This window comes from Chelon labrosus (assembly GCF_963514085.1).
Source record: "Chelon labrosus genome assembly, chromosome: 6".
NCBI lineage: Eukaryota > Metazoa > Chordata > Actinopteri > Mugiliformes > Mugilidae > Chelon > Chelon labrosus.
In genome coordinates, this window is record NC_140342.1 from 26,269,368 (window position 1) to 26,281,833 (window position 12,466).

General features: G+C 38.1%; 1 protein-coding gene across 1 annotated transcript; it reads right to left on the reverse strand.

Annotated features, from left to right (window-relative positions):
- Positions 1 to 974: 974 nt before the first annotated feature.
- LOC311488911 (uncharacterized protein) lies at positions 975 to 2,181 on the reverse strand (the record flags this gene model as incomplete). The annotated part of the gene is made up of 1 exon (XM_084545773.1): positions 975 to 2,181. One exon carries the CDS (start codon positions 2,179 to 2,181, stop codon positions 1,189 to 1,191), a length of 993 nt encoding a protein of 330 aa, XP_084401899.1. The 3' UTR covers positions 975 to 1,188.
- Positions 2,182 to 12,466: the final 10,285 nt, after the last annotated feature.

The following is a 12,466-nucleotide window of genomic DNA, read 5'->3' on the forward strand; positions in this document are numbered from 1 at the left end:
GTACAAAATAGAGCAATTCGCATTGTCCTGGGTTGTGATCTTAGAACTAGCACAAGATGATTTAAACTGTTAGTGAAAAAAAAAACTTTTAAATTGATACATACAGAATCCTAACCATGAATAAAGTAGGATGGTTAAAATATATATAATATCTGAAAATAAATGAATGTTGGATGGATGTTTTTTTTTTTCTTTAAAATTTTTGTCTTGTACTGTAATATATGTCGGACCCCAGGAAGATTAGCTGCAGTTCTGCTGCAGCTAATGGGGATCCAAATAAACAATAAAAAAATAACACAATAAAACAATAAAACAATAAATCCCTCAGTCCTAATCATACACTCACATTATTTTCTTCGACACAGGACGTTGTTCCTCTTGATTCATTGATTCATTCATCTTCTATACCTGTTTAGTCCTGTTAAAGGTCGCAGGGGTCTGCTGGAGCCTATCCCAGCTGTCATCGGGCGAGAGGCAGGGGTACACCCTCTCGAGTCTATCACAGGGCTAACACAGAGACAGACAACCATTCACACTCACACTCACACCTACGGCCAATTTAGAATCACCAATGAACCTAACCAGCATGTCTTTGGATGGTGGGAGGAAGCCGGAGTACCTGGAGAGAACCCACGCAGACACAGGGAGAACATGCAAACTCCACAAAGAAAGGCCAGCCAGCCCATGGATTCGAACCGGTGACCTTCTTGTTCCTCTTCATTTATTTATGAAATAATTCAAACTTAATCAAATTAAATTACAGTTCAGTGTCTGTCATCAGTAATGATGACATCCAAGTTGAACCATTTAAAATATACATAATAAAATGTATGTTAACACCAGAAAATGAAACACCGCTGACTTTTTCTTCCTTCAGCTGGTGTGCATCAGTCAGTGTTAGTAAAACCATCTTGGAGTCTGCATCTGACTGGCTTCATAAAAAACAAGCAAACAAGTTATTAGAAAAGGTATTGAAGATTTTATTTTTTAAAGTGAAGTTGCTCCTTGTCATAAAGTGGTCCTCTCTAAATCCTGTTATAAACTCAAGTGTCAGATAGATGGTCGTCCCAGGCAGAGGGAGATGTCTCCTTCTAACTACTTAATGACCAGGATTGATAATTTTATATTTAGGATGAGTGGGTTTTGACAAAATGAAATAACTTCATGTCACCTGATGTCAGAGAATAATTAGATCAGATGTCTGCTACAACGTTTAACCTGAACTGTTCTGCTGTGTTTTTTCAAGCTCTGTTGAAACACATCTGTGTTTTTTTTCCCCACAGATGTGTCAGTGTCATCTGTGTGAATCCTCATGTGCCAATTTAAATAAATACTTCGAGTGAAACCTTTCCCACACGTGTCACAAAAATACGGCTTCTCACCTGTGTGAGTCCTCATGTGCATATTTAAATTACCACTTTGACAGAAACCTTTCCCACATGTGTCACAATAATGCGGTTTCTCACCTGTGTGAGTCCTCATGTGTTTAAGTAAAGTCGAACTTTGACTGAAGGTTTTATCACATGTGTCACAACTGTACGGTTTCTCACCTGTGTGAGTCCTCATATGCGTAGTTAGAGTATGACTTTGCCCGAATGTTTTATTACACATTTTACAACAATACGGCTTCTCACCAGTGTGGATTCTGTAATGCCTCTTCATTATAGACATGTTCTTAAAGGTTTTTCCACAAGCGTCACATGTTACAGACTTTCTACCTGTGTCAGTATTACACTGACTCTCTGACATGGGAGAGTTGTCTACATTGTTACTGTGTCTTGTGTCTCTGTGACGTCTCTTCTTTGGATTCAGCTCTGCATTTCTAGTTGATCCTGAGTCTACATGTTTGCTTCCTTCCTGATCTGGGCTCTCAGCTCCAGGAGGGTTGTTAGAGAGGAGCTGGTCACTGTTTGGTTCTGGTTCACTGTGCTCACTTTCCTCATCAGTAGGAGTCTCCATCAAGGAATCAGTCTCCTGCTTCAGGACAAGATGTTCTCCCTGCTGACTGCTGCAGAGTTCCTCCTGTTCCTCTTTCAGCTGTGGAGGTTCTGGTTCCTCCTGTTCCTCTTTCATCTGTGGAGGTTTTGGTTCCTCCCGTTCCTCCTTCATCTGTGGAGGTTCTGGTTCCCCCTGGTCCTCTTTCATCTGTGGAGGTTCTGGTTCCTCCTGTTCCTCTTTCATCTGTGGAGGTTCTGGTTCCTCCTGGTCCAGACTGGAGTTCCTCTCCTGGTTCCAGAGCTGCTGGTCACTGAGAACCTCCTCCTCCGTACAGACATGTTGCTGTGGGAGGTCTGGAGGGACAAAGAGACACAACATAAAGGTTACTAATGTGATGACAGGAAAACACATCTGAGCAAATATGTTCTAGTTTAAATCCATGTAGCGTTAGCTGTGCTAGTTAGCCTCTTAGCATGTTATCAGTCTTGTAGCTGAGTGTCTTTCCTCTGTGTCTTCTCCATACTGTGTGTTTCCATTCATTAGTTAGTTCATTTAGACCATTCTAGTTCTACTCACCTATTCTGTGTAACTTTATCTCGGGTTTCCAGGTGATATCCAGCAGTCTGCGCTGACGATCGATCTCTTCCTCGTACTGGACGACAGTTCTTTCAAAGAGTCTGAATATTTCTTCAGCAGCAGCAGTTAGTCGCTCGATGATCAACTCTCTCAAACTCTCAGCTGAAGACATTGTTACTTCAACAGCTCTAATATTTATCTGGGACACGACGACACGACACAACCGTCTTCCAGCTCAGTCCACAAACACAGAAACACAACAACACTACTAACGGAGTTTAAAAAACAAACCACTTCCGCCTGGTGTAACACTATAAAGTTCCGGCAGAGGAAGGGAGTTAATATTTTGTTCCGCTACATTTTTAAATCTCATTTCGGATCATATCATCAATTACCTGCAGGAATATTAATTCTGAATTCCCTGAAGACAAAACAAAAAATAACTAATTGATTTAACTCAAAGTATATATTATTTTAATTATTTTAATTGATGAATGTATTCACTCTGACACTGTTATTGTTTCATCTTTAGAGTTTAAGTCAATCATTTCTTCTTCTACTGTAGTAAATCCTAAAATAAACCAGTTTAAACCAGTTTATTTTCTGCTGATTCAGTCGTGACCTGCTGCCCTGAAATACCTCCACCTGGAACACAACTTGCCCAGCATGGACAACAAATAACTTTGGAAATGATCTCCTGCTTCTTCATCAGCAAGACACCACACATGTAAACACATGTAAGAGGCCGTATTCTCACCCAAAAAGCTGCATTTTCATCTCATGTAGATTTCACCGCTGAAGAATACGTGAGAAAAGATTCGAAGTCAAAAAAGATCTAAGTCAGTTTTATTGTCAATTCTGCCATATGTGCAACACAGAGAGGATTGAAACTGTGCTACTTTAAGACCCATGGTGCAACAAGTTAAACACTGACACCAGAGTATTTCATCACTAATAAAAAGACAGATAAAACAAAACATAAAGAGGTGAGGGATGTTGTTTCTCTTACCTGCTAACCATTTTTGGTGTTTAGCTTTATAATTTTAATCCACCAGGCCAGGCTCAGGCCCAGGCTCAGCTGTAACCCATCCATCCACCAGGCCAGGCCCAGAACGGACCAGGTTAGTGGAACTGCTCTCCTCGCTCCTGACAATGGGGCCCAAGAAGGCAGAAGCTAAACATAATGATGAACAAGTATCGCTGGAGCAGGTAAATGAACTACTTTGTAAACAGAAAGAAATGTTTGTAGCTCTGCTCCAACAGCAACAAGACAACTTTCAATGCTTTGCTAAAACGATCCTGGACTCTACTAACCAGAAACTGGATACATTAACGAGGGAAGTACAGGAAATTAAAACCAGCATTCAGTTCACCCAGAAGGAGGTTGACGACATTAAAATCAGTAATGCAAACCAAGCTGATCACAGCAAAGCCCTACAAGGGGAGATAATGAAAATCTGCGACAGCCTTCTGATACTCACAGACAAACTAGAGTATCTAGAAGGGCAATCAAGAAGAAATAACTTGGTAATAGATGACACTGTAGAGACACCAGGAGAAACTTGGACAGAGGCGGAGGAGAAAGTGAAAAAGATCTTCACAGAGAAGCTGCAGTTACAGAGAAGCATTGAGGTAGAGAGAGCACATCGGACTGGGAAACCAGCGACGGGAGAGCGACCCAGACCCATAGTGGTAAAATTTTTAAGACACAAAGACAGATCTGCAGTACTTCAAAGAGCCAAAAACCTGAAAGGAACTAAAATCTTCATTAATGAGGACTACACGGACACTGTCAGACAAAAAAGGAAAGAACTCATGCCGAAGTTGAGAGCAGCGCGAGAGAGAGGAGACATTGCCTTCCTCAGATATGACAAACTAGTCATCCACCGTCGCAGCAGCACTCCAAAGCCGTCAATAGACACTTAATGGCATGACTGATTTGAGTTTTTATCTCAGATCTCTCTCATATACTCTATGGCAGAAGTTCTTACAAAAAAACACAAATTACCGAATAAAGGACTACAAATCGCACATGTAAACATAAATAGCATTAGGAACAAAGTACATGAAGTAAATGAAATTCTCTATAATGATAATATACAAATACTTGCAATATCGGAAACACATTTAGACTCCACATTTGAAGACAATGCTTTAAACATCAAGGGATACAACATATACAGAAGAGACAGAAATGCATTTGGTGGTGGGGTCGCACTCTATATTCAAGAAAGCATACCTACTAAAATCAGAGAAGACCTGATGAACTTTGAAATCGAAGTACTTTGGCTGCAAATACATCTGCCTCACCTGAAACCGATTTTAGTGAGGTGCTGTTACAGACCGCCAAGTGCCAACAGTAGGTACTTAGATAAAATATGTCAGATGGTAGACTGCATTAGTGTTATGGGTCAAGAAATATATCTAACAGGTGACTTTAATATAGACTGGCTCTCGCATTACTGTTCACAAAAAAACAAACCGTTAACTACTACTTCTGCCTGTGGTCTTCAACAGCTTATAAATATACCTACTAGAACATGTCTGAGAGGGCGGAGTATTAAGAGCTCAACATGTATTGACCACATATTCACAAATGCTCCTAAACAATGTCTCACAACTTTTTCATTGCCTATCGGTTGTAGTGATCATAACATGGTGGCGGTGGTAAGGAAGGCAAAAATTCCAAAAACAGGACCCAAAATAATTCTTTAAAGATCATACAAATGGTTTAAAACTGAGTGCTTTAAGGAGGAGGTAAAGAACCAAAGTTGGGAGGAAATTCTAAAAGTATGTAACCCAAACAAAGCTCTGAGCAAATTTGATGAAATTCTGATGGCGGTAATAAATAGAACAGGAACAGGATCCTCTCAGAAAACACCCGTACACCATGGTTAGATCACGAAACCAGAGAGCACATGAAACACAGAGATCAAGCAAAGAAAACTGCAGTACTAACAGGATATGAGTCAGACTGGATAATATATCATAAGTTAAGAAATTGTGTTACAAAGTTAAATATAATAAAAAAGAAATTGTACTATGAAAATAGGATTATTGATATAAAAAAGTGATAACAAAAAAGTATGGAAAACACTGAATGAATTAATGGGCAAAAACTCTCAAACACCATCATTCTTAGAGGTGGACGGCAACTTCCTCACTCAACCATCTGACATTGCTAACTATCTTAATAAATATTTCATAAATAAAGTTGATCAATTAAATAATAATATGCCGCCTATCGATATTAATAACATATCCAATCTATTAATAAACGATAACATTATGAAGGATAAACAATGTTCATTTAAGTTAAGAACACAGACAGTTTTCTTTAATGGGTGTTTTTCTGAAGAGAATGTTGTGTCATGTGGAGTACCACAGGGGAGTTGTTTGGGACCGTTATTGTACATTATTTACGCCAATGACCTACCACTTGTTCTGAGAAATGCAAACATAGGAATGTATGCTGATGACTCAACCATATATGCCTCTGCACTATCCAACGGGGAGCTAAATGCGGTTTTGAAAGAAGAGTTAAAAGCAGTTGTGGACTGGGTTAACTGCAACAAACTTGCATTGAATATATCCAAAACCAACTGTATGGTAATCGGTTCACACCACAACATTAGTAAAAATCCTCAGTTAGATCTGAAAATCAAAGAAGTACATATCAATCAGGTTCAGGAGACCAAGCTGCTGGGAGTTGTCACTGATGACAAACTTACATGGAAAACACATAAACATGGTTGTTAATAAAATGGGAAGTAGCATCTCTGTTATCAGAAGATGCAAAGCATATTTGTCACCAAATTCAACTAAACTAATAATACAAGCTCTAATTCTGTCAAATCTTGACTACTGCTCAGTGGTCTGGTCAAACGCCACAGCAGATACAATTAATAAACTTCAAAAAGTGCAAAATAGAGCAATTCGCATTGTCCTGGGTTGTGATCTTAGAACTAATGTATTTAAAATGCATAGAAATCTCAGTTGGTTGATGGTTGGTGATAGGTTGTTTTATTTATTACTGATATTTGTAAGAAATGTACTTATAACAAAAACTCCACAAGTTCTACTCAAAAAACTACAGTATAGTTCAGACAATCATAGTTATACAACGAGACATGCGGCCAGTGGAAAGTTTTCACTCCCAAAAATAAAGACGAACTACAGTAAAAGAACAGTAATATACAGAGCTATGTATGCTTGGAACCTACTCCCCAAACAATCTGGACAAACCACTAGCACAAGAGAATTTAAACTGTTAGTGAAAAAACATCTCTTAAATTGATACATACAGAATCCTAACCATGAATAAAGTAGGATGGTTAAAATATATATAATATCTGAAAATAAACGGATGTTGGATGGATGTTTTTTTTTCTTTTAAATTTTTGTCTTGTACTGTAATATATGTCGGACCCCAGGAAGATTAGCTGCAGTTCTGCTGCAGCTAATGGGGATCCAAATAAACAATAAAACAATAAATCCCACAGTCCTAATTATACACACCATTATTTTCTTCGACACAGGACGTTGTTCCTCTTAATTTATTTATAAAATACTTCAAATTAAATCAAATTAAATTACATTTCAGTGTCTCTCATCAGTACTGATGGCATCCAAGTTGAACCATTTAAAAGATAAATAATAAAGTTTATGTAAACACCAGAAAATGAAACACCGCTGACTTTTTCTTCCTTTAGCTGGTGTGTATCAGTGTTAGTGAAACCATCTTGTAGTCTGCATCTGAGTGGCTTCATAAAAAACAAGTACAAAAGTTATTTGAAAAGAAATTCAAGAGTTTATTTTTTAACGTGAAGTTTCTCCTTGTCATAAAGTGGTCCTCTCTAAATCCTGTTATAAACTCAAGTGTCAGTTAGATGGTCGTCCAAGGCAGAGGGAGACGTCTCCTTCTATCCACTTAATGACCAGGATTAATAATTTTATATTTAGGATGAGTGGGCTTTGACAAAACGAAAACTTTATATCACCTCATCTCAGAGAATAATTAGATCAGATGTCTGCTACAACGTTTAACCTGAACTATTCTGCCGTGTATTTTCAAGCTCTGCTTCCCAGATGTGTTTTCCCAAAATATGTTTCAGGACGACTCCACACCTGTGTGAGTCCTCATGTGCCTTTTTAAATAAATACTTCGACTGAAACCTTTCCCACATGTGTCACAAAAATACGGCTTCTGAACTGTGTGAGTCCTCCTGTGCACATTTAAATCAAAATTTCGACTGAAACCTTTCCCACATGTGTCACAACGATACGGTTTCTCACCTGTGTGAATCATAATGTGCATATTTAAATGACCACTTCGACTGAAACCTTTCCCACACGTGTCACAATAATGCGGTTTCTCACCTGTGTGAGTCCTCCTGTGCATATTTAAATCAAAATTTCGACTGAAACGTTTCCCACATGTGTCACAATAATGCGGTTTCTCACCTGTGTGAGTCCTCATGTGAACAAGTAAAGATGACCTTTGACTGAAGGTTTTATCACATGTGTCACAACGATACGGTTTCTCACCTGTGTGAGTCCTAATATGCCTCGTTAAATCACTACTGTACCCGAATGCTTTATCACACATTTTACAACAATACGGCTTCTCACCAGTGTGGATTCTGTAATGTCTCTTCATTACAAACATGTTCTTAAAGGTTTTTCCACAGGCGTCACATGTTACAGACTTTCTACCTGTGTCAGTATCACACTGACTCTCTGACATGGGAGAGTTGTCGACATTGTTACTGTGTCTTGTGTCTCTGTGACGTCTCTTCTTTGGATTCAGCTCTGCATTTCTAGTTGATCCTGAGTCTACATGTTTGCTTCCTTCCTGATCTGGGCTCTCAGCTACAGGAGGGTTGTTAGAGAGGAGCTGGTCACTGTTTGGTTCTGGTTCACTGTGCTCACTTTCCTCATCAGTAGGAGTCTCCATCAAGGAATCAGTCTCCTGCTTCAGAACAAGATGTTCTCCCTGCTGACTGCTGCAGAGTTCCTCCTGTTCCTCTTTCATCTGTGGAGGTTCTGGTTCCTCCTGTTCCTCTTTCATCTGAGGAGGTTTTGGTTCCTCCCGTTCCTCCTTCATCTGTGTAGGTTCTGGTTCCTCCTGTTCCTCCTTCATCTGTGGAGGTTCTGGTTCCTCCTGTTCCTCTTTCATCTGTGGAGGTTCTGGTTCCTCCTGTTCCTCTTTCATCTGTGGAGGTTCTGGTTCCTCCTGGTCCAGACTGGAGTTCCTCTCCTGGTTCCAGAGCTGCTGGTCACTGAGAACCTCCTCCTCCGTACAGACATGTTGCTGTGGGAGGTCTGGAGGGACAAAGAGACACAACATAAAGGTTACTAATGTGATGACAGGAAAACACATCTGAGCAAATATGTTCTAGTTTAAATCCATGTAGCGTTAGCTGTGCTGGTTAGCCTCTTAGCATGTTATCAGTCTTGTAGCTGAGTGTCTTTCCTCTGTGTCTTCTCCATACTGTGTGTTTCCATTCATTAGTTAGTTCATTTAGACCATTCTAGTTCTACTCACCTATTCTGTGTAACTTTATCTCGGGTTTCCAGGTGATATCCAGCAGTCTGCGCTGACGATCGATCTCTTCCTCGTACTGGACGACAGTTCTTTCAAAGAGTCTGAATATTTCTTCAGCAGCAGCAGTTAGTCGCTCGATGATCAACTCTCTCAAACTCTCAGCTGAAGACATTGTTACTTCAACAGCTCTAATATTTATCTGGGACACGACGACACGACACAACCGTCTTCCAGCTCAGTCCACAAACACAGAAACACAACAACACTACTAACGGAGTTTAAAAAACAAACCACTTCCGCCTGGTGTAACACTATAAAGTTCCGGCAGAGGAAGGGAGTTAATATTATGTTCCGCTACATTTTTAAATCTCATTTCGGATCATATCATCAATTACCTGCAGGAATATTAACTCTGAATTCCCTGAAGACAAAACAAAAAATAACTAATTGATTTAACTCAAAGTATATATTATTTTAATTATTTTAATTGATGAATGTATTCACTCTGACACTGTTATTGTTTCATCTTTAGAGTTTAAGTCAATCATTTCTTCTTCTACTGTAGTAAATCCTAAAATAAACCAGTTTTAAACAGTTTATTTCCTGCTGATTCAGTCGTGACCTGCTGCCCTGAAATACCTCCACCTGGAACACAACTTTCCCAGCATGGACAACAAATAACTTTGGAAATGATCTCCTGCTTCTTCATCAAAAAGACACCACACATGTAAACACATGTAAGGAATATTAACTCTGAATTACCTGAACCAAAAACAAACAAACAAACAAAAAAAATAATAGAATGTGGAGTGATTTTTGGTCCAGAATGTGTTTTGCTTTGCTCAGAACTGAAATGCTTCTTGACAGTTTGCTTTGTACATGTTTTACATGAGACTTCCAGTTTATTTTATCATCAATTGTTACCCCAAGAAACTTGTTTTCATTTACCCTTTCCACGTCCACCCCATCTACTTGCAACTGTACTTGTGCATTCTTATTGCAATTGCCAAATAACATGAATTTCGTTTTACTTAAGTTTAACAGATAAAACAAAACATAAAGAGGTGAGGGATGTTGTTTCTCTTACCTGCTAACCATTTTTGGTGTTTAGCTTTATCATTTTAATCCCACAGTCCTAATTATACACTCACCTTATTTTCTTCGACACACGGCGTTGTTCCTCTTCATTTATTTATAAAATACTTCAAACTTAATCAAATTAAATTACATTTCAGTGTCTGTCATCAGTAATAGTGACATTCAGCCTGTTACCAAATGCTCAGATAAAAACTCAAACTAACACTTCTGGTGAATCTTTAAAAACGAAAGCTTTAGAAATAGGACTGTTAAGAGTTTATTTGCTGATTATCTAAATATATATATATATATATATATATATATATATATATATAGATAGATAGATATACACATTTATATATATTTCATTCTTAATAATTCATTCATAACTACCACAGCTCACTTTTTGACAAAAGTCATTTTTTCCATAAATTACTTTCAGAAAATAGTTGGCATTATGCAGAAGATTATATGGATATAATGAAGCACCATCTCAAGAAAGTCAGGAAGTTAGAGCTCTGACACTTACCCAAGCATATTTATAAAGGACAACAAAGTTGAGGTATATGAATGACCAGCAGAAGGCCCTGACCTTAAGCTAAAAGAAAATTTGTGGGCAGATGAGAAAAGCATGTGAGAGCAAAGAGGACTACAAACCTGACTCAGTTCCTCCAGTTGAGGAGGAACGGGTTAAAATCACTACACCTAATTGTTAGAAGTATGTGGAAGTCTGACAACATTTGGTCCAAGTTGAACCATTTAAAAGATACATAATAAAGTTTAGTTTAGTTTATTTCGAACATGTGCGAGTAACGTAACAAAGTAAACTGAAAACAAACAAATGCAATAAGAATAGTCAAAACAACAATAACAATAGTCAAAACAAAAATAATAATGTGAACCCAACATGTCTGAAAAGGATGAAGCATATGTTTATTTAAACCTGTACTTCGTGAAAACCATGTGTTTGTACCGCTTTTTAAACTGGATCATGCTTGGACATTGCTTGATCTCCACACCCAGTCTGTTCCACAGCCTCACTCCACAAACTGAAGGACAAAAACTTTTTAATGTTGTACGTGCCCGCTGATGTTTTAAATTGAACTCACCCCTCAGATTATAACCCCCAACTCTGTAAAAAAATATATTTTTGATAATTTCCAGGAAGTAGATTGTTTATTGCTTTGTTCATGATTTGTGCTGTTTGGAAATGAACCAGGTCAGTGAATTTTAATGTTTTTGATTTCAAGAATAGCGAATTTGTGTGGTCTCTATAACTGCCATTATGAATTATTCTTATGGCTCTTTTCTGCAGTGTGGATTGAGATTGTATTGTATATTTATAAGTATTGCAACAAAAGCTCTGCACAGTATTGTAAATATGGTAAAATCAGTGAACAGTAGAGAATGTGGAGTGATTTGTGGTCCAGAATGTGTTTTGCTTTGCTCAGAACTGAAATGCTTCTTGACAGTTTGCTTTGTTCATGTTTTACATGAGACTTCATGAGACTTCATTGATTTTATCATCATTACCCCAAGAAACTTGTTTTCATTTACCCTTTCAACGTCCACCCCATCTACTTGTAACTGTACTTGTGTATTCTTAATGCAATTGCCAAATAACATGAATTTTGTTTTACTTAAGTTTAACAATAATTTGTTTCTGTCAAACCACATTTTCAGTTTGCACATTTCAGTGGTGATCCTCCCAAGTAGTTCATGTAAAAACCCCCCCCAGAACAAAAAATACTAGTGTCGTCTGCAAATAACACTAATTCTAATGTACTTGAAACTTTGCATATGTCATTTATGTAAAGTATAAATAGTTTTGGACCTAATACTGACCCCCGTGGGACGCCACAAACAATGTCCAAGCATGGCGATGAATGTTCCCCCAACTTCACAATTTTTTTTTCTGTTACTTAAATAACTTCTCATCCAGTGCAATACTAACCCCCTGATCCCGTACCGTTCAAGTTTATTGATTAATATATTGTGATTAATTGTATCAAAAGCTTTTTTGAGATCTATATGTATGTTTATGTAAAAACCAGAAAATGAAACACCACTGACTTTTTCTTCCTTTAGCTGGTGTGTATCAGTCAGTGTTAGTAAAACCATCTTGTAGTCTGCATTTGAGTGGCTTCATAAAAAACAAGCACACAAGTTATTAGAAAAGAAATTGAAGATTTTATTTTTAAGTGAAGTTTCTTCACGTCATACATTCACGGTGAAAACATGATTCCTTGTTGTCCTGATGGTGACTGATTACTACGGGTGATAATATCTTCCAAAGGTCCTTTAACGTTGTCTGAAAGAGTTGTTTTG